At 42.1% G+C, this 23,400-nt stretch overlaps 1 protein-coding gene across 1 annotated transcript in view; it reads left to right on the plus strand.

Moving 5' to 3' along the window:
* Window positions 1-23,400, plus strand: part of shroom4 (shroom family member 4) — a 99,582-nt gene that overhangs the window by 20,155 nt on the left and 56,027 nt on the right. Inside the window, exon 2 of the mRNA XM_026162598.1 lies at window positions 15,474-15,625. Within this exon, the coding sequence (XP_026018383.1) occupies window positions 15,474-15,625 (152 nt within the window). The remainder of the gene's footprint in view (window positions 1-15,473; window positions 15,626-23,400) is intronic.

Below are 23,400 nucleotides of genomic sequence, written 5' to 3' on the forward strand. Positions count from 1 at the left end.
TGGTTCACAGCTCGGAGACTGTAATGAGGGGCTTGCTTTCCCAGATTAGGCGAGATTATGACGGCTTTACTGGAGTTTAAAGTGGTAAGAGCATCTTTGGTGTAAATGCTTGTGGGGGAATTTCCAGAAGTCACCTGCCAGTCAAACATTATGGGCGGCACATTTCTTCTTGTTTCATCCTGTTTACCTAACAGCACTGGCACTTTCTTTTGTTTAGTGATCCTCTTGGTTTAGGTGATTTTTTTATTTTTTTTTTTAAAGGAAAAGAGTTCAAATATTTATGCAACAAACTACATCAAACTTTAAATCCTAAAGCAGCTCTTTAGTGCAGCCTTTTATGGGTGAAAACTGTTTATAGCCTCATAAAACTCATAAGAATACAGTTTCCCCCCATTATTTATGCGCTTTTCCTCTATTTGCCCTTATAAAAAGTGAAATAACGCGAATGTTAAAGCTTCTGCAGAGACGTGGGACTTGATGATGACATTTAAACATCCTGCACGCTTTCCACTTTTTGTATTTTATTTCTCATCATTTTTAAGCCATCGCGGCGCTTGAGCTGGTGACTGTGTTTTCGTCCAGTCACATCTTCTTGGCATTTCTTCAAACGTGAAGAGTTGCTCTTTTTTTTTTTTTTTTTAATTTGAATTTAAAATATTTAGTCTCCTCGCGGGAGTACAGCTAATAAAAATATACGAGTGGGGAGACCCACCAGAAAGTGGCTGCGGCACATTATAAATAATTACTGAAAACGTTCTGGATTAAAAACAAACAGAAGAAGCCACCAAGTCGGATCACATGTACATATGTTTGGATGAAAGTGGAGGAATGTGCCAACTGGTTTCAATAAATGTCACAGACACACATCTCATGGCACGGCAGAAAGTCCACAGTGTTTTGTTTTCCACAACCTGTTACTAACGTGCTCCACAGTGAAAGCAATTTAGCTGCAACTGCGGTTATTTGGTGGGTTGTGTGGCGTATACGGAGCAGCGTACTGGACCACAGAGGTCTTTACAAATGAGTGAAAGAATGAGCTGTTCAAAAGAGCTCATTGAATTCGAGCGCACTGCCGTTGTTGCAGCAAGGCAGTTTGTGAAACTAGGTACTCCAAAATCAACTGTAAGAGGTATTATTCCAAAGTGGAAGCGTTTAGGAACCACAGCAACTCTGCGAAGTTACGCAGAAAAGTTACTACGAAGTGACAGGTCACGGTAAGTCTGCAGAGCGCCAAATTCCTCTGGAATTAACATCTGCACAACAACTGTGCGCTGGGAGCTTCATGGCTGAGCAGCTCCTGTCTGCAGTGTGTTGGTGTCCCAGTGCTATTGTCAACATTATGTATTGCAGGGGTGTCAAACATAAAGCCCAGGAGCTAGAATAGGCCCGTCAAAGCCTCCAATCTGGTCCACTGGACAGCTTTGGAAAATGTGAAGGAGTGCATAGCTTTTGAATTTTTTACAGCTTTTCCTACTGATAAAGAATCACAGGAAGTTCCCGTTTTTCCTCTATAGAAATGACTGTATTTTATATTGTCGGCCACTTCTGCTTCCTAAAAAAGGTGAGGATTCAAGCCTGCCTTTGTGGTTCAACACCGACTCTAGCTTTCATCAGGCCTGCAGATGCCTGGAGTAGGTCAGCATGAGCCTCTCTGTGATTTTTGGAGGACTTCATGCTCTGCTCCAGAGACTGAAGTGCGAAAAGGAAAACTACTGAAGCCATAATTGAAATTAGAGCCTCGTAGGATGACACAGAACTTTGGCACATGGAGGAAGCTTGAGGTTTAACGTTAATTTTCGTTTTTGGTGTTTTGAAGGTGATTCAGTTGTTGCGGGGGTTTCCATGGTAACTTGTGGTAAATGATAAATCAACAGGTTTGAAATCACAGTTTCTAAAACTCTCTTACACACTCACATGCACAAGCAATAATTTAATGGGATAACAAATATAATCCAATAGATTCTCCCGTTTCTTAATGATAGACTTGTGACACTGATAAGTCTGCTAACTTACTCAGTAAGCATTTTTGTTGGCTTCCTTTCCGGCTTCAGCTAAAGTTAAACCTTGGTTAATGCAGCTCAGTCTTCCTGAGCAAAGAGCTTAAAGTGTACACACTTCCACAGAGCTTTAATCCTCTAGTTTCACTCACTCACACGGCTGCACTTACCGTTTTCACTCTGCATTGTATGTTTAATCTCTTCATATTATTGTAATATTATATTTTTATTTTCCTTTTTAAACTTTGCTTCTAGAAGATGTATTCTTGTTGGGTAAACACTGGCCCGTAAACGCGGCTTGTAATCAGACTGCTTAACCCTAGGTGATTTTCACTTCCTTTGTTGCACGGGGTCTACATAAATAAATTCAGGTGCATCAGTCGATTGGCCAGTTTCCAGCTGATCATCCGTGATTGGTGATTGGCCAGTGCCTTCCAGACAAGATTGCAAATACAGGGATGAGGATTGAGCAAAAAACACCCAACAGGGAGCACATGAGCCACATCTTTGTTAATCAGTGGATTAACAAAGATGTGCGTGATTCGCTTCCTGTCTGGGCTTCGTCAGGTCCAGGCCAGTTAACCAGAGTTTGTCCAGGACTCGAAGAAGCATTTCCCCTCTAAGAGAAGCACAGAGAGAGAGACGACTTATGTTCACAAGTGAGAGGGCGTTTGCTCACATGCTGCAGTTCATCCATGTGACGGAGCTCGCAGGATGTTTCTGTGGTTTCGAGTCTTAATTCAGGATGGCAGTGATTAGTCAGTGTTCAGATTTTGACTGACTTAAAAATAACCCAAAAAGGCATTGGTTTTCCTTTCTTTTACCTCTTTCTTGTTGCCTTCCTCTCACTCTTCTCTTGTTTTTCCTTTCCTCTGCTACCTTCTCACTCTTGTTTTGAATTTGATCCAAATGTGTCAGTGACCCAGGGCTCCCTGCTCTCCTAAACAGGCCAAATCAGTAGAACCTCACCCATAAAAGGACGTGCCTGACTGGGGGGGCATTGTCTTGTTTGCGCCCTTGGGTTCTTCCATGGAAAAAAGGCCATTTAAGGACAACACCACGGATCAGTGGAGCTAGACTCCCGTATACATCATGCAAACGCACACATACGTGTGGCCGTTGGCGCTTTCGGTGTGAGCGTGGGAGCTATTTTTTTTTCCGTCCCTGCAGCTCCCCTCCTCCCCACCCTGATAAAGGAGGCCTTGTGTGAGTGTGGGTGTGAGGAAGGGAGGAGAAGCTCACAAGGCTCAGAGTGGAGGGCAGAGGTTGATGAAGGGTGTGTGCAGCTGTATGAGAATGAGTGAGGGGAAAAAATGAACATAACATGAAATGCTGGGGACGCAAGAAGAGAACTCTTAAATATGCTTTTAGTAGTGCTTTAAACCTGCGGGACTCACTCTGGGGTCACAACTTGAAAAGGAGGGGTCCTAGAATAAGAGTTTTCATGTTTTCGAATGCATTTTCTTCTATTCCACTAATCCACGAGTTAAAATATTCAAATATAGATTTTCCTCACACTGCGTCGTTAAAAAACCCATCAGCTGGTGTTCTCCTGACTCTAATGGCAGTTGTAAATGGAGAACAAGCTTATTGATGCTGTTTGAGGGTAACTGAAGCTTCAGTGTTCCACTTCACGTTTATAGAGACAAAGAAACAAAGAGAGGGCCTAAAGGGAACAAAACCGTAGAAGTTCATGATGTTACTTGGCTGATAAGGAGAAAATGTTTGTGGGTTTCTTAAGCTGCTTTATTCACCACTGCCTAAAGGTTAGCTCATGGTTGTTTTCATCATCATTCAGTTTTTCAGCTGTTTATTGATTAATTAGTTCCTCATTTGTCTATAACTGGAAAAATCATCCCCCGTTGGATTTTTGTACCTAAGTGAGTACATTTAATTGCAGTAACACATTTAAAACCAAAGTCCTTTATACAAAAACAGAGGTACACCTTTAAAGATACTTTTTCTAACTTCCTTTTTTTTAAATAGTTCAAAAACCTTCCAAAATGAACTAGAACCTGAACGATATATCAGCTACATTGATATCGTAGCTGTTTACCGATATATCAGTATTGGCCTTTATAAAGACCTTTAGATTACGTTTTAGAAGAACCAGCATGGCAAACAGTGATCAGACTTACATGTTGGGTTAACTGGTGATTCTAAGTTGGCCACAGGTGCAGATGTGTGATAAAGAAAGCTTTAAGTGGTTAGTAAGACAAGAAAAGTGCTGTATGAAAATCAGTGAATTTTCCCAAAGTATGAATAAGTAATAGTAAAAGTATATAATATGATTGTACACCTAATTTTGAACTTGTTTAAAAAGGTGCAAATTGTCAGCTTGAATAGCTATTGCCTGTCAAAGGTAGAGGAGCAGTTCTTTGGAGCAGTGATTTCCAGTGTGGGGACTGAAAAGTCACATTTAAATGAAAAAACGTTTAATTTTCAATTCTGGCATTTAGTTGAACATTGCTAATAAATATTTAAGTTTTTAATCTTTAACTTGTTATATATGTTGTCAGTAGTGCAAAAGAACAAAAAGAAGCATTGTCAAGTGGTAGTAAAGCTTTGAATGGAAACATCATAACACCAAAATGAATCAAATGAAAAAAAACCCCGCAATGAAATAAATTCCTGGATTTGTCCTGTGCGGTTGCTCAAATGACAACTTGTGCACCTCAAAGGCAGTGTTGGGAGTGTTGGGAGTTCTGGAGTCTGTAGCGTCTTGCTTATTTTCTTCACAGTTCTTGATCTCGTTGCGGAGGTCAAACACAGAGTGACTCAGACTTGTGGCTGTGAGCAGCCCCAAGTAGTGGAAAAGAAGGTGGATTCAAATGTTATCATAACAGGAAATGTGGGAGAAACTGGCCTCTACCTTCAGAACTGCAGAAAGAACTGGCAGCTCCCTCCGAGTCATGTTTCCACGTTTCAAACTGCTGTTTCCAAATTTACTCCTCAGTGCATCCGCAGGCATTCAGTTTGGGAGATGGAGGAGTAAACAATAGCAGAAGCTCAAAGCTGGTGCACAGCAGGAGGTCCTGAGAGGGGGTTTCTCGTCCCAAACACCCCCCACCCACTTCCAGGGTCTTTGTCCTTGGGATCCACTCAAACATGATTGGGGGGGGGGCATGGTTCATGGAGGGTCTTGTGTTTACCTGTCATGTTGATGGCTCTATTTAGGGCCTTGACACGGAGGAGATGCACCACTGAGCATCATTCAGTGTGTTTCCATGCTCACAAGAAACCAGCTAAATCATCGCCTTTCCTGCCATGAGGAAGCAAAGTTTCTGCTGTGATCAGTCATGAATGGAATAGAATAGAATAAAACAGAATGGAATAGACAACTAGTAACAACTAGGAGAGATTTGCTGAGTTTGGGCAGCATGTCAAAAAACAGGTTGGACAGTTTGACAGATGACTATGTTTGCAGACGACATTGTGCTCTGTAGTGAGCGTAGGGAGCAGGTAGATTATAGTCTGAAGAGCTGGAGGTATGCACTGGAGAGAGGAGGAATGAAAGTGAGCAGAGGCAAGAGAGAACAAATGTGTGTGAGTGAAAGGGAGACAGGTGTAACAGTGCAAAGAGTAGAGGTAGTGAAAGTGGATGCGTTAAAATACCTGGCAACCATCCGAAGCGTCAGACAGTGCACACGGTAATTTGTGACAGAAGGACAGCAGGAAGAGTGAAAGGGAAGTTTTACAAGATGGTAGTGAGTATGATGTGTGGTTTAGAGACAGGAGGCTGTGCTGGAAGTGGAAGAGTTTAAGTTGCTCAGAGTTTCATTGGGAGTCAGAGAGGAAAGGCTGAGATGGGTTGGACATGTGCAGAAGAGGAATAGTGGATATATTGGATAAAGGGTGTTGAAGATTGAGCTCCAGGCAAGAGGAAAAGAGGAAAACTACATGGAACGAGAGCATGCAGAGGGTTGGTGTGACAGATGCTGAGGATAGGGTGAGATCCAGGCAGATGGTCTGCTGTCATCATCATAGTTTTTACAGCTATTCTTTCATTTTTATAACTCCTTTATGAAATTGGCCTATTAAGCCTATTGGCTATATTAAGGCTAGATGCCAGATAAACAAGACAATTATCAATATATTGCATTACATAATTGGAAAAGCGACTTCATTGTTATCATTATTTGTCCTCCTTGCAAAAAAAGTTTTCAGTCACAAAATATTTTCCATCTTTAAGTTAAAATTCTAAAAGTGGCATATTATAATCACACAATGACCAACAGCACCACACTAAGACAAACGTTTACTGCAAAAGGATTTCATCAGGCTCGTTCAGCTTCATGTTTGCGCCCTCATCCTCTCCTTGTGTGTGTTCTTGCATGTGAATGTTACATGCACCTCAAAACCCAGCTTCTGTGTCATTCAAACATATGACACATCCACACCGCTCTCAGTCCTCCCTAAAAGCAAAAAACCTAAAAAAAAAAAACCTGTTTTATTCTCTCTGGACGTCTTCGTGTAAACAATCGAAGAGTGGTTTCCTTCTTTCGCTTCTGTAGCCAGCAATGAAAGAAATGACACAGCTTTTCCCAGACTCTGCTGCTGCGTGCCAGCGCTTGTTTTTTTTTCCTTTTCAGAGCATCTTCGCTTTTACACACAAACTTTCTTAGAGCTGCTCATTTTCTCTGTCTCGTCCTTTCTGCAATTTGAGGTTTAAATGCACGAGTTCCTGCACCGCCTCGCCCATGGTAGGCGCACAGGCCTGCTTTCAGAGGACCCTGCGTTGACATCTATTTAACGGTAACCACCTGCAACATTAAACCAAGTCTTCCCCATAAAAAAACGTAATGATTAACATGATGAGGCCAAAATAAGCCCAGTTATGCCTCCACGACTCGGCTAATACATGTGTTTACACATGCACATGTGTCTCCTGCTGGTTGATATTGAAGTGCACATGTTTGCTGTGTTAATCATCTCTCACACACACACACACACACACACACACACACACACACACACACACACACGAACAATTTTGCAGTTAATGATCTTCAGTCTGAAGCTAATCGTTCCAGTTTTTGATAAAGGGACTGTTGTTCAGCGCAGTCAGGTGATAGCTGAGTGATGACAACCTGTGACTAGCATGTGGGGGGATTTCCGTCTTTTTCCAGGGCACAGCAGTGGGCACTGTGCCACTGTATAAACACACACATACACACACCTCGAGGCTGTGAAGTCACCACTTGAATCTAAATATAAAAGGGTGTGTCTGACCTGTGTGTGTGCGTGCGTGTGTGTGTTTCAGCTCACAGAGAGGCTATTCTTCTCTGACTCCTCAGTGCTTGGAGTGACCTCACCCTGTCTGGACATCCCACAGCAGTACACACACACACACACACACACACACACACACACACTGCAGACATGTGGGTCAGACTGGAGTGAAGCTGAGCTGTGAAACAGCTGAGAGGAGGCGTATAGATACATACAAAGTGAGGGGAAAACCCTTTATCGAGCAGGGTGTGACAGATGAGAGATGTTTTGGCCTTTGTGTGCAGAGTGTGTCTCTGGAGCTGTTTCACTTTGTTTTGGTTGTTTTTCTACTGTTTGGCACATGCATGATGGCACGCTGGATCATTTCAAACAATTATACATGAGTAAAAGTTATTCATTCTAGACCTTGTCAAAGTGGTGACAAACCGTCACCCTCGAATGAGAGGAAATTGGTTCTGATGTTCAGGAACAAAACAGAAACCACCAAGGTTTCTGTTTTTAAACAAACAAACAAACAAACAATAACACCTTCTGTCCAGTTTCTATGAGGGAGAAACTGTCCAAAGAAATCAAAACGGGGACCACACTATAAATGTGTATTTCTGCAAGAAATTAGGACATTTTAACATTGAAGTCTATGGTGCCTCAAGTGGCCACTTGAGGAACTGCATTTTACAGTTTCGTTTTCCTCCCTCCTCATAGCTCATCGTTTGCTACAGCTTCTGTGAAGGACTGAGAGTCAGTCTCAGACAAAATGAGAGCGCCGCTTCAAAGAAAGAAGTGCAGCATCAATGTCAAAGCCAAATTTGTCATTTAAGTTGACATTTGATTAGAGATTATCAAGCCAGCACCTTGTATCTCCAGGAATGTTGCCTGAGTTTGCCTTCGTGAACTCTCGATTAACGCGGATCCTGAAGCCGACGTCTTCGTGCTGTAAATTTTTGCTACCGATCGTCGGTCAACCTTTGTGGAAAGTTGGCTCTCTGGCAGGATGACGTGAAGCACCTAGAACGAAAAGGATGTCAAGAAACGAGTTCTGGGTAATGACTTCAGCCTCCCACACATCTGCCTGCTCTGTGCGTCATAAACTCTCTTAATACCGCTCTCTAATTATGCCCCACAAACCCACGTGCTGGGGTTTAGTATGTAAAACCCACAGGTGTGCGTGGCAGATTACAGCACGCCGCCCTCAGGTCGTCTCCTCCCTCCCCTGTTCCTTTTCCTCCTGCTTCCTTTTGCTCATCCAGCCTCTTCTTCCTACCTTCCTCATACCTCCTGTCCTCCCTTACTCCTTCTCTATCTACATAGCCTATTCTCTTTTTAAGTTTCTTCCTTATTAATTATCCTGCTGTTATCTGTGTATTTTTCCTTCTTTTTCTTTCATCTTTTTGTCTGAGTTCCCATCATCCCATTTCTGTATACTCCTACATCCTACATCCGGCTCTCATTTCCCTTCTTCCACATTTCTTTTTTCTCCAGTCCTCCTCCCTTATTCCTTCATTTATTCCTCATTTTTTCCTTAATCTTTCTCCTTTCCACCCAAACCTTTCTTCTTCCTTCTACCGTTACCTTTGATTACATCCTCCTTAATTCCTTATTCCACTTCCAACACACATCCTTCTTTTAGTCCTTTCTCTATTCTCTTGTAAGTCCCCTTCCTCTGTTTTTTTTCCTTGTTTTTGTTTCCTCTCTTCTTCATCTTGTTTGGTTCTGATCTTAATCATCTTTTCTTCCTGCCCTGTTTTTCACTCCTGCTCTTTAGCCTTCATAAGTTTCCCTCCTTTTGTTGTTCTGTCCTGCATCTTCTTTACTTTGTGTTTTTCTACCATTCCCCCTAAGCTATTCCTTCAGGTTTTTCCCCTTCATTCCCATCTTTCTATTGCGCTTCCTCTCTTCTTCTTCTCTGTTTTCCATCTCCCTTTCCTTTGATACTTCTTTATAACCCTCTTTAAACATTAACCTCATTAGATCTCCTTCTTCTTTTGTTTTTCATGTAGTTGATTTTTTCCCTCTTCATCTCCTTTCTGTTTGCTCTTCATCCACCCCTTCCCTCCATCCACCTCCTTTCAGTTATTCTCTTTCTATCTATACATCTCACTTTATTCCTCCTTAGTTCCCCTTCTGTTTTATTTCATCTGTCTACACTATTTCACCCTCTTGTATATCTCCCCCCTCATCTTCATCTCTCTTCCTGTTTATATTTCTTCAGGCACTTACCTTTTGGCTTATTAAAAAAAATCCTTTTCCCTTCCCTTTTTCAGCGCATGCTGCCTTGCTTTCTCTAAAAATCTTGTCTTCTTCTTCATCATATTCCCATCCTACGTTTCCCCCTTCCTCATTACATTCCTCCGCTCCTCTTTCATCCATGGGAAAATGACAGATTACTCCTGAAGCTTAACGGCACACTGATAGTTTTAGCAGAGCCAAGCGTCGACCAGAGTGTGTTTTAATCTTCCACCAGCACTGTTTATTTCATTAGAGTCCAGCATTTATTACATTGCTGGATAATTAGGGGTCATATTATTGCTGTGTATTTGAGTTCCTAAACCATGCGTGTTGTGCTTTGGACTGTGTGTGTGTGTGTGTGTGTGTGTGTGTGTGTGTGTGTGTGTGTGTGTGTGTGTGTGTGTGTGTGTGTGTGTGTGTGTATAACAGTGATCCTCATTGTAAGCAACGTTAAACATCCCAGCACTGCAGCCATTTCTGCCCCTGGTTTGTTTTCATAATGAAAAACTCATTAGAAACAAGCGAACATAAGTACTGTGTCACATGGGTTCAACACAGCCTGGCGGCCTTTTTGCATACGTGTGTCTGTGTGCGTGCATGTGTGTGTTCTGTATTTTACAGTAATGTGTGTGTGGAAGTGGCTTCAGTAGACACAGTTCAGTGTGATGTACATTACATTTCACCGCTCCCTGTGAAAATGTTTGGTGTTCTCACCTCTGTGTAGGGGTCAAAGGTAAACTTCAGCTTCAAAATGATGTCCTGAAGCTGTTATTGTGGTTTTAGCCGCTTATTAATTAATTGTGCTCTTTATTTTTTTGTTTACAGTGGTGCTTTGCTGTGGCATAAACTCTATAAACTATTTATGTTTCATAATCAGCTTTTTATTAGCACGGTTCAAGCGTAACACACTTGAGTTTTTAACAGCCCAGGGCTCAGATGTTTTTAAAATGTTAGACTAGGTAAGAGTCAGTCTGTACCTGAAGTCTGGATTAGTTTTTCACTGTAAATAATCCAGATCAAAATCCTGTCTTCCTTTCATTTAATGATATTTATCCCTGTCTGTCAGGGATGCTCAACATGCTTTTAATGAGAACAGTTTAACATTCATCCTACAGCTTCCCTGTGCCTTACTTTCCTGTAACCCTAGTTTTATAGGGTTAGGCTAGTATAAATGATCTAACCCAGTTTCACTAACCATCCGTCTTTAGCTGTCAGTGGTGCCACAGGGTTTGTTTGCTTTTTGGGGACTGAAGAAAAGTTTCAGTGGTTATAGGTCGGGAGGTAGAGTACGTCATCTGTTGATCACAAGGTTGGTGGCTCCATCTTTGGCTTCTCTAGTCTGCGTGCCAAAGTATCCTAGTGCAAGATACTGAAGTCCAAGTTCTTGCATCCATCAGAGTGTAAATGTGCGTGAATAGAAAAAAATGCTTCCGTGAATGTGTTTGAATGGCTAATTGAGACATGTTGTGTAAAGTTCTTTGAGTGCTCACGCTGAGTAGAAACGTGATGTATAAGAACCAGTCAGTTTATCATTTGCCCTTCCTTTGGTCTTTCTGTGAGGAGTTTGCATGTTCTCCCCGTGTTTGCGTGGGTTTCCCCGGGTACTCCGGCTTCCTCCCACAGTCCAAAGACATGCACTTTGTGGGGAAAGGTTAATTGAAAAATCTAAATTGCCCATAGGTGTGAATGCGGGAGCGCAAATGGTTGTCTGTCCCTGTGTGTTGGCCCTGTGACAGACTGGCGACCTGTCCAGGGTGTACCCCGCCACTCGCCCTATGACAGCTGGGATAGGCTCCTGCACCCCCCGCCACCCTGAGAAGGATAAGTGGAATGGATGGATTTATTGAAACGTACATGGAAATACAGGTAACAAGGCACAAGCAGAGTTTGTAGATTTCTATCCAGTTTGAAAGTCATTATTAATAAGTCAATAATACCTTTGTTCTTCAACACAGCCCAGACTCTCTTAGGCAGCGTTCTTGTAACTTTAAGTAGTCTTCAACAATAGTTCTCCAGGTTTCTTAAAGGACAGTCAAACCTTTTCTTTGGATGTTAGCAACGTTTAGATCAGTGGTTCTCAAACTTTTCACAATGAGTACCACCTCATAAAATATGGCTCTTGAAGTACCACACTTATGACCCACCCAACTCCCCGTTGCTGGCCGCAAAGGATTACCGCTCACTCGCAGAAGAAGCGGATCGGATTCTCCTGGCTACCAGGAGTTTCGGCATCCAGGCGATAGTTCCCGACTTACTGATGGCATCTCCCGCACCCCCACCGATTCTCCTGGGGGCCTCTGACTCATCGATGGTGGCTAGGATCTCAGCACGGTGACAACTTAACAGCGCCGTGCTGCCTTTGCAGTTTCAAGGCCCAGGGAAACGAGCCCGCAAGCACTCCGTAGTGGCCACGACAGCTGGCGATAAGCAAAGGCTGCTCTTCATAGAGGACTCAAAGCTCTTGTGTAGTCTTTGCATACCTCCACAATGGTATATTATTTAATCTTTAAAAAATGGAGACTTCCTGCACACCACCAGAGAGAGTTCAAGTACCACTAGTGGTACACCTACCACAGTTTGAAAATTACTGCTTTAGATGATCCCAAACAGCTTCAATAATGTTGAGGTCCTGGCTCTGGGGAGGATAATGTTTCACAGTGTTTTTCTTTCCAGTTATGTTTCTTTAATGCACTGGCAGTGTGTTTGGCAACTAATCAGATAGTTTCAGCATGGTATTACAGGATGGGTCACAATCTGTTGATGTTTTTGTGACAGGCTGCTAATAATAAAATGCCTAAAGATACAGTTTAAAATTGGTTTCCTGTGAAGTTAACTGTTATGTGCAGAATTAAACAGGTTCATCTCTTGAGTTAGGTGCCCTTTGTTATCCTTGAATGATTAATAGTTAAATAATAAGTCATAAAATTATTCCTGGTCAGGTACAAGGAAAGGACTGAAAGTGAGTGAAAAAAAGGCAGCCAATGCCAAAAGGCTTGAGCACTGTTGCTTGAGACCAAGTCCTTGGAAGCAAATACAAAACAGTAAGGAGTGTCTTAAGACATTTTCACAGTATAATTTGACAGCCAACCTGGAAAACCCTATATAACACTTACCTGAAAAAATGATGACTTAAGAGAGTAACACCTCAATCTGCCGACCTGACCCCACCCTCATCACCATTGATGTTACTGTTTTAGGTCCTTCCACAACAACTGTTAATAGATGCTCCAGCAGGGTTTTCCAGAGAGGTGTTTTTTGTCATCTGTTTGCTATAATTAGGGATGTTGATAGAAAACAGTTTTCTGGCATTGCTCCTCTCAGGTATGATAAATGGACACAGGCCAATGCATATTAGAAAGACCTGATGACTTACCCTAAGTCACTAAGTCATCATTCTTAAATTGGACTCTTAAAATAGTTTTAAAACAGCACAGAAACAGAGTGCTACCAAAACCCAAAGTTGTGATAAAAGTGTCCCTTTCAAATGTGACTAACTGCTTAAAGTTTTTCATGTTTGGATGAAAATATTTAACCTTTGAAGTCGATGACAGCATCAGACCCAGGAGAGCTCGGCAGAAAGAATGAGTTAATATGTGAAAGATCTCACTTTATGTTTGAGTTGGCTCGCAGGGCCGAGTCCCCCGCTGCGTGTCTGTAAAATCCTGAAACCGTGAAATCAGACCTGTGTTTCCATGACACGCATTCCTTTGATTTTTTTTTTTTCTGAAGCAGTAAAAGCAAAAAAGTGAATGAATGAATGATTAATAAAAGAAGGGGCAGGTCTGCTCTCCGTTTCCACCCTGGAATATATTCCTTTACGTTTGCCCCAGAGACATCTTTAAAGAGCATTTATTCTGGGTTAATAGTGGAATTCACCTGGGGTTGATATCTGAAAGTGATGGATAATAAAACCAGCTTCTAGCTGCCTGGTCACCTCTGACAAAGCCAAAGGAGAAAAAGGATTTCAGTCACTATTTGAGGGTTGTGAAATTTGGGGGTGGGGGGCGGCCCGGGATGTATGTATCTAATGATTATTATTAGATACATACCAACAGCATTTTATCACTTATCTCTGAAACAAAGTTTTGTGTTCCCAGATTACCCAGTATCAGTGTCTTTAGTTTAAACACATTTAAATTAAGACAGTGGTTTGTGAACAGAAATCTGTTGCCACCCTCACTTGTGCTTATTGGTTTGTTTGTTGTTGTTTTTTTGCAAAAAGGTACATTTTTGAAACTGTTTTAGCTCGAGAGGCAGTGAGAGAAAAAATGCATGACAGTGCCAACATACTTATAAAAGATGACAAAGTGTTTGAGTTGACCGATTAACACACAACCCAAAACTTGACGACCTCGCCTGTGCGTCACCTGTAACAATGGTTTTTGACACCTCAGCATACGTCAATAAAGATGTGGTTTAATGACCTTTAGAATAGTTTCCAAGGGTTTTCCAAGTGTAGCTGCATAGGCAGAGACCACCCTCACTAACTTCTGAGGCACACCCAGTCATTTTGTTGTATAAGCAGGACTAAAATATGACAAACCAGATTGGCCAACAAGTTATCCGGTTGAGAAAATGCAAGATGAGATAAGCGTTCGAACTTTCAAAATAAAGCTTGTCCACTTAAGCTTGTCCACTGATTCTGTTCTGGCGCGTTGGATTGTACATGATGGTTGGTCACTAAAAGACTTCCTCCCCCTCTAATGCAGCGGTTTCTGTGAGGCATGCAGGTGTGGATGCAACGGCGACTGCACGGACTCTGTCAAGTTTCGAATCTAAACTCTAAGGCGGTTCGTTTATAGAGAGAACATGGTCCAGCCTCGACTAAACTACCAGGTGTACGTCGCAGGTCTGAGCAGAGTAGCAGGTATGCGTTGCATCGGGGATGCCACAGAGTACTGCAGACCTGGAGAGTACACACACTGCAGCAGTAAACCATATAATCAACCAATGACTTCCTGCATTTTCTTTGTTCACAGCTAGCCAATAAGCAGACATTCTCATGTGGTTTGTAGTACGGATGTCATGAGACGCGATCAAGTACTTTGTGATGGAAAAGTTCTGACAACTTGATGGTTTGATACTTTTTGATGTTTGAAGAGAATTTACAGTAATGTTTCTGATGATCGAGGAAACAACTGTTTTATTGATGCTATCAGGCTGCAGCATTTTTAAGTGTAGGTAAACAGCGCGCATTTTCCATCCTGCTTTTCCAATGAGCTACTGTCACTGATGACACACTACCTATGTGGAAGTGTTAGTACTACTGAAACGAGGTGCCAGCAGAAGCGTTATAGTGCATTTGCAGTGACATGCATATTTGTTCTTTGGATGCATGAGCATGTTGTTCCAGTACTTCTCTAAATGTGGGAATAAAACCGCAGCAAAATAAATGACAAAAAAAGATCCGTCCTGATTTTTCTGTCATTGTTGGCCTGACTGTCTTCCTGCCGGTGGTCCGCTCAGTAAGCAGGTCATTTGCCCCGTCCGTCTGTGTGTTCCTGTCTTTTATTTCTTTCATGCTTTTTCCTCTTCGTGTGTGTGTGTGTGTGTGTGTGTGTGTGTGTGTGTGTGTGAGATTTATGGCTGAACTGAAACCTCTCACCACACTGCACCGCACAATCGTCAATGTCTCACTTCTCTGCAGCCTAAAAAACACCCTGAAACATCCCAGCAATGCATTAACGGCACAGCCTTCACCACTGTGTGACCCGCAGTCACCTCTGTGCCAAACACACACACAGAGTCTATTACAGGGGAATGTGATGGGTTTCTGTGGGATGTTTGGTTCAGGCTGTTTTTGGAGATGCTGTTTAGGGTGAAGTTGCCAGGGGGACAAAGACAGTTTAACAAAAAATGTCTTCAAAATGGGCTTTAAAGGAGTCGTTCTGGCAGCGCTGATGTGTCTTTGAGTGACTTTTTTTATTATTAGAATGATTTCTTTTTTTCTTGAATGTCCTTCTGTTTGCCTTCCAAGTGTCCTCTTTCATCTCAACCAAATCGTGTCTTTGTCTGCAGATCGAGGACGGAGGGAAGGCTGCCCACTGCAAGAAGCTGAAAGTTGGTGATGAACTCATTAACATAAACGGATCCCCCCTCTACGGCAGCAGACAAGAAGCCCTGATTCTCATTAAGGGATCCTACAGGATACTGAAGCTCACAGTCAGGAGGTAAACGCTGTGAGAACTACACAGATCCACGAGAGGTTCATGCTAGGGTTAGCAGACAGAGCTGTGGGTGGAGATGTCATTTGACAAAATCAGAAGCTACGCATACCTCTCACACAGACTCGGATTCGGCGCTGCTGCAGAAGCAGCTATACCAGCATTCGTGAGAGTTCATTTATTTATTTAGTTCATTTATTTAAATAAAAGTTTGCAACGGTGAGAGGAACTGAACAAGAACAAGCTGAGATAATATTATAATGTGTAATTACCTCTAACAAAGAACCTCGGCGAACGGGCTCACGAATGAGGTTATTACTGCAACATCGTCCAACAAAGTCCCCCTGCAGTTTTGGTAAAGATAATGACTTTGCTGTGATTCTTGGCTGTATTTACATGTGAGATTGTGCTGAGAGAGAAAGTCAGAAGAAACAGAAAGGCTCTTACTTTGTTCTGAGAGCGAGGGCTTCATGTGTTTGCAGCTGCTGAGCAGTGGGAAACCAACGAGTGCAGGAGATCGGTTACAGAGCAGCACTGTCAATTTTTTTTACCCGGTGCTCCTTTTCTGGGGAAGAAAGCTCGAAAGGGGAAGGAAAAGGCACCAGTTGGCAACAAGGAGGTGACCTGAAGGGTCATTACTGAGTAAGGTTTGTCAAAATAAATCAAGACTCAGATACTAATTGATTTAACTAGTTTATGTCAACATCATTAAAGTACTGAACAGTTACCACAACTCTTAACCTGGTCAGTGCATATTTTTGAAGTCAGTACACTTCACCTTTAAGGTAAAGACCCTACAATATTAGAGAGAAACCCCCAACAGTCAGACTGTCCCCTATGAGCAGCACTTGGAGACGGTGGGAAGGAAAAACTCCCTTTTAAAAGGAAGAAAGCTGTGGCTGAAGCAGGCTCAGGGAGGAGTTGCAAAATGTTGTGACTGGTTAACTATTATCAGTTACCCGATAGCCACATTATAGTATCGTTAAGATAGTGTGCTTCGGCTGCGGTTAATTTACAAAGGGTCATTACAGCAGGTACCACATGTTTCATTTGGCTCGTTTTATACTGCGTGTCCTTCCTGATACAACCCTGAACCTCTAACCCCCTGGTTTGTGTCTTCTCGGAAAATGGTTTTGAGTATTGAGTATTTTCCTGGTTATCAGTATTATGTTTGAAATTCCTACCTCTCACCTGTCAGTGGAGCCAGAATCCAGGAAAAGGTCACCAACATGTAGCCACACATCTGAAAGCATATTGATTTGTTCTCCTGATATTTAGATTGTAGTATTGATATTTTAACCTTGTACAATGCACATTCACGTGCTTTGCAGACTGCTGTGTGCATGCTGTAACAGTGTACTATCACCAGGGGGCAGTGTCAAAGGAGTAATGCGGTTCACGCTTATGATATTGCCGGGCCTTTAGTTTGGTCTCTGCAGCAGGGGCTAATGTTCTTCGTCTTAGAAATGAGATGATGTGAAACTCGAGCTTAAAAACATTTAATACGTCCTCTTCAGCCACTGTCATTGCCCTTCGAGGCCCTTCTTTGTGTTCGTTTTTGTTTTTCGGCTTCTTTTTCTTCACGGTGAACAAAGTTGTCGCTTCCTTTCTCTTTTATTTTTCAGCCATTCAGCATTCGGCCTATTCACAGCATCATTCCCGTCAGCCTCTCTGCTTTTATTTTGAGGCATGTCAAGCTCCCAAGCTGAGATTGCAGATTTCAAAAAATAATAATAGTTTAAAAAAAACAACCATAATAGTTAAATAAACGGCACTCGTACATAAACTTCATCAACAAGTAATTTCGTGGCTTCAGTGAACGTTGGCTCATTCGTCTTCTTTGACTTGTTGACCCCTAATATTGTGTTTAGTTTGATTCTCAGCATTGGGAAGGAAGGTGAGGGAGGAAGTCGCCGTCCTTTTCCCCGGTTCATCGGCACCTAAAAGGCGCGTTCTCACACTTAAGATGTTTTTCACGGGAAGTCACCTTTGACTTTAAGGGTGTCTGAAAGGAAACCGATGAGCAGTGAGGGCGGAGTATAGGTGACTCTGCTTGTGTGTGCGTTTGTTGACATCTACACCAGCAGTTGTATATCCTTAGTGCTTTATTTAAAAGTCATAATTGCCGTTATTCAAAAACTCACAGGACTGTGCACACATCCAGAAGATTTTAACTGACACTTGCTCTGACTTGGACTTTTGCATTCACTTCATGGTTGTAACTCTGACGTCAACTCTCTTTAAGCACCGCTTATGGTCCTTTCCAGAAAGAACAATCTTGCTCTATAGCAGATAAATTTCTGTTTATCATTTAGGTACTTTGCAACTAGCGTGCTTGTCAGAGCTTCCTGCTAAAAACAGCTACGCATTGTTTCTCCTCAGAACTTTAATGTTTGATTCATGGGATGTTTGAGGTTGTGTGTAGTCTAAGGCGCAGGCTCCAGCGCAGCTCTGGACCCTACACTGTAGCTTGACATGCACCTTCACAGAAGTGTAACTGCAAGTTGAAGTGGTGCACACTCCTCAGCAGCTTGAAAGGTCTGTTTAGGAGTAATATGCAGTGTAAACACGCTGTATTGATTAACAAAAGGATGCACCTTATTGAGACATAGTAAAAGGGTAGAAATTTGTGCACAAAAACACACAGACACACAAAGGGCAAAAAAACATCATTTGTGTTTTGGCTTTGGAGCTGGAGCTAATGACGGGAACAGTTTCAGCCCGTCAACTGAACTCCAGTTGGCATCTTAATGTGGATTAAAAAAGTGCTGGGGGAAAAGAGCAGCAGATCTGAGCTCTGGCATTTAAATTGTCAGGAGCTGAACTCAACCGATTGCTGCTTTGATTGAACTGTGAACTTCAGCTATTTATCAAGTTCTTTTACAGTGAGTTCAGATATGAAATCTAATTGAATTTGCGTGTCAGGTTTTTGTTATCACTGACGTTTTGACAGTTTTGAATATCAGTGTAATAAATCGACGCAATGACAGGAATTTTAACTGTAATTACATTTGAATTGTAATTATTTCTAACAAAAATAGTTTTAATCTGTTCATTCTGAAAACACACCAGGGATCAGCGTGCTCGCAACTGTTTTTAGATGCTTGCTTTTGTGCTTGTGCTGCACAGCCATCTGTCTTTCTCAAGAACCAACAGTAGTCCGCAATCACGCCCGGATCAAAATCTCCCTGATATCAGTTCTCCATCACTTTTCTATCTTACATCAAATCTGTCCTGCCTGCTAACATCTTCAAGATTTGGTGGAAAAACACTTGAGGTAAGTGCGTCTTCAGTGTCATTCTGGCACTCCTGAGCTGATATGTTTTCATTGTGTTATCCACAAGCTCAGCATAATTCTCTGCTCTGCGATTGCCAACAAAATTCGGGATAACCTGTGTTAATGCTTCCCATTGCTGCTGATTCAGGACCAACCTTACCTATACTTGGCGTCACTTTCCTTGAGACCAGACTTATTTCTTGAATGCTGAAGGGCGTCGCTGTTTCTGTCCAGCCATCCTAAGTTGTCCAACAGTTGGCATGTCATAACTGGGGGAAAGAATAAAACAAACCAAAAAACAGGTAATGAAAATGAGTTCGCAAGTGATGTCAGCAAGTAAAATTTGTTAAAGTACAGTTGACTCCCAGCAGCAAAATACTGGTTGATCAGTGTAATAAAGTGTTTCAACAATGGGCGCTCTGTTACGGGGTCGTTCGGGGAGGCCGTACCTGTTTCTATAACAAGCAATTAGTTCAGAGCACACAGAATGAGTAACTGGAGTTGAGTTAATGGCTGGCCTGATACTCTAAAATATTTTGACAGATTAGTAATAGTCATACTACCATTTGTATTGGTAAATGTCATTAAGAATACGTTCATTTGAAACCTTTTTAACTTTAATACTTCTGACCCATGTGAGGACACGTCACAGTCTTATCAGCGATTTGATTTGGGGATATTTATTCTGGTACTTTTGTTGGCTTGATTGACTCTGAGCCTACTTTGAATAACCCTTGTTTCTCTCTACCGATGTGAGTAGTCTCTCTCATATTTCAGGCCTGCTTTTACAACAAAATGACCGGGTGTGAATTAGTGGTTAGTGAGAGTGGTCCCTGCCTATGCAGCTATCCTTGGAAAACCCTTGGAAACTGTTCAAATAGTCATCAAAGCACATCTTTATTGATATACTGAGGGTTCAGAACTCGTCTTTAAGAGTACAGGGGAGCTCATCTTTATAGGGGAAAGGGTTAAGGGCTATTTGTATAGACTTAAACCTATATGTTTCATCTTAAATTGCTGCTCAGACCAATTAAGCAGCTAATAATATCAACCAGAGCTCTGAGAATTGCATTAAAACAACAAAAATCGGACATTTTGCCAAATAAATGAAGAAACGAGCTGCATGTTTTTCCATAACATCTTAAAAAGTTTTAAATTTAAGCTGTAAATATCCAGAAAGTCTGAAGCTGCTAACTTGGCAGTACATCTACAGCATATCTATGTAACCGATCAGACTGTTAGTGTTGAGTGTTTAGCATATGTGTGGACACATGTCGGCTCTCACACAGCTTTGGGAAAGCCCCAGCAGTCAGACATGCAACACATACCAGACACCAGCACCCACTGTGGGTTTCACTGGGAGAGTTCTCATCGCCAGTTGCATTCCTAAAGACATTTCTGTCTGTCCACTGGTCAATCTGTCAGCCTGAGCCTGCTGAATATGATGTACAGTGTAGTACGCATGTGGGTGTAAATACTGTTGTGTGCATGCCTAACAGAATTAATCCGCCTGCTGCAGAAACAGGAGCAGAAAACCCCGAGGTGCTGGACGGCTGGTCTGGTTTCAAGGCCAGAACAAGGCGCGTTGCTGCCAAACAGCTGTCTGAAGCTGTCCAAGGAGACAAAGCAGTAGTTGTAACACCACTAATATCTTGGATTTACATCTTAAGTAAGTTAGGTAGTATGGAAAAATCAACGCCAGTGTGAGAGAAAAGTTGATAAAAACAACAAAGCGTATGGAAACAGGGAAAGCTTTTTCTTTTCTCTCCCTGCAAAAAAAGAAACTATTATATATAAACATGTGTTAGATTTCAGCCTTCATCCACTAAGTTGCAACAGTAAATGTACACTTGGAAAATTTGCACATGAAGATGTCATTAAACTGAACAAAACCTATGAAGTAATCCTTCTATCTAAAGCTCAGATCCTACTCTTATTTGTTATGAAATTTGCATGAACAGTATGTCTGCAAGCTCAGTGTGGATTGTGAGTGAGACTGGACAGATCGGTCTAGTCTGGTGACAGAAAGAGATCTGAGCCTGAAAGCAAGCATTTCATCTACGTTCCCACCCTTGATTTATCATTGAAAGACTGAGATTGCAGATAAAAGTTGTGGCAATGAGAACTTAGAGGCAGGATGTGGAGATTGGCCATTTGGTAGGGGCTCAGAGTCAAGCTTGTATTCCTCCACATCGAAAGGAGCCCGTTGGGGGTGATTCACGCATCTGACTAGGGTGCTTCATGGGTGAGGTGTTTCAGGTCATTATCTCTTGGCTGATTTGGGGAAACACCTTGGCCTCCCGTCAGAAGGGCTGGAGATTAATCTTGGCATCTGTTGGACTGTTGCATGTTGGACCTGGATAAACGCAGGAAGATGAAAGGATAATGTTTACAGTGTGGGTGACGGCATAATATGCAGCAATTGGCAGGTGGAGGAAATGATCTTCCTCTAAAAGCGGTCTGTGCTCAGAATGCACATGATTTTTGCTGTTACAATGGTCACCATGCCTGAGGAAGCAATTATAGTCAGAAAAGCTCACCGTTTTATATCTGAGAGATAGACTATACATTAGTGAAGAATGGCAAATTAAACCAAAGTGCATGGAGTCTTTAAGAAGGATTTCTCTGCAAATTATGTACAGCAGCTAAAAGAAAAAAAAGTTCCACCTAAACTTATGTCCACCTCTGTTTTTGTATGAGTTAGAATTATAAATCGTCGTTAACAATGGCCATCCTCCACTGCAGTTGTATCATGCAGTCTGCACCCTCTATTAGAGCTGGTCTCCTAATTGGTGGGAACACTTTTATGTCCCAGAACAGCTGAAACTGTGGCCAAGAAATAGGGAGCCTTTGGTTAGAAAATGGATGAATTAACTAACTGAATGAACTTTAATTAAAGTTAACGTTAAAGATTTCCCCCCTCACCCTCTTCTCTGACTGTTTGGAGCTCAGGTGGTTAAAAATGTGGGCGCATCTCATCTTAAAACTCATAAAACAGCATAGCCTTGTAAAGATGACATTCAGTATTATAACCTCCTTCAATCTGTGCAAGCTCCTCTGTATGAATCAGCATTTCTGTGCCATTAGCCTGCGTGTTTCTCTGTCTGTGCCCATAAAGAGGTATTATTTGTTTTTTTGGCTGGAGTGCTCTTATTTTGGTCGCCCACACATAAATTAAACCCCCTGTGATTGACACGTTACTGACACTAATGACCAATCACAGCCTCTGTATTAGGTGGGACTGTGTTGCACTTTGACCCTGACGCTGTGCCAGTCACGTCACCCGCCTGCCAGTCTGGTTTTAGTCATTACTGTACAGGAACAAGGAACCCTCTGAAAGTACTGCACACACACACATACTGGCTGGCCAGGGATGATGAAATGCTCACATTTGCACACTTGGCTCTGCTTGTATACTTTTAACAGTGGAAAAGGGCCCTTAGTCAAAAGCCAAAACTCATTACCACCTCTTTTAGTAACACATAGGGGCTGTTGGTGCAGAGATGTAAATGGATGGACGTTCGTGTTCCTTACTACATCTTTAGTGGGAATGTGTAAAAAGCGTGACATGCTGTGGTTTGGTGGGACAGATATTTTTGGCTTGGACTCGGTGATGCCAAAAAGTGGCTAGCTGAACAGAAAGTCCCTCTTTTGCCATTAGTTTCAGATCAGACTAATTTAGTAGCATTACAGTGTTTGTATGAATACTTGAAACTGCAAAATGTGGAAGATTAGTTCACAGTTCATAAGTTTACAGTTTCAGTTAACTCAACACCCATTTTTTTGTGTGCTTTCATTATAAAAAAAGAAAGAAAAAGAGCAGAACAGCAGTGTTTTCCTGCACATAGATGTTGCTTCGGCTGGTCACCAAGGTATATAAAGGCCTACCATTTATTTATTTATTTTTTTGTGTGGCACATTTGGCATTTTAGCATCTTTTTATCCATTGGTGCCTCTGGTGGTGCAGTGGTTTGCACAATTAATGGTTTATTCTAGCTGGAGACACAAATCCACTTTGGGGTTGCGTCAGGAAAGTCATTCGGTATAAAAGCATGCCAAATGAAACATGCCGAGCTGCTAGCTGTGGTGACCCCTTGTAGCAAGGGAGCAACCGCAAGTAGCTTATAACATGTTTTTATCCACCCGAGTTACAGGTAGTGCAAAAGCATGGACGTAGCCACTGCAATGTTACATAATGACTTTTGGACACATTTTGAATCCTCCATGTTAGTGTTTTGGTCACAACATGTTAGTTTTTAGAAGCTAGAATTTACTATATTTGGATAAGAAGCTATTGTGCTAATCCTGTGGTTAGCTAGCTTGCTTATGTCCCAGTTACACAGACCTCGAGACTTGCTGGCAACTACTTGGTAACTACTGGTCATTTTGGAAAAAATAAGTACTGCTAATGGTTGTAAGTAGCTGCTGTAGCCCCATTCACATGGGCCTAGAGATCAGTCAGTTGCAAAGAGGTATACGAACTGTATGTGTCGTTTGCATTGAA

The sequence above is a fragment of the Astatotilapia calliptera genome, chromosome 3 (assembly GCF_900246225.1).
Source record: "Astatotilapia calliptera chromosome 3, fAstCal1.2, whole genome shotgun sequence".
In the NCBI taxonomy this organism is placed as follows: domain Eukaryota; kingdom Metazoa; phylum Chordata; class Actinopteri; order Cichliformes; family Cichlidae; genus Astatotilapia; species Astatotilapia calliptera.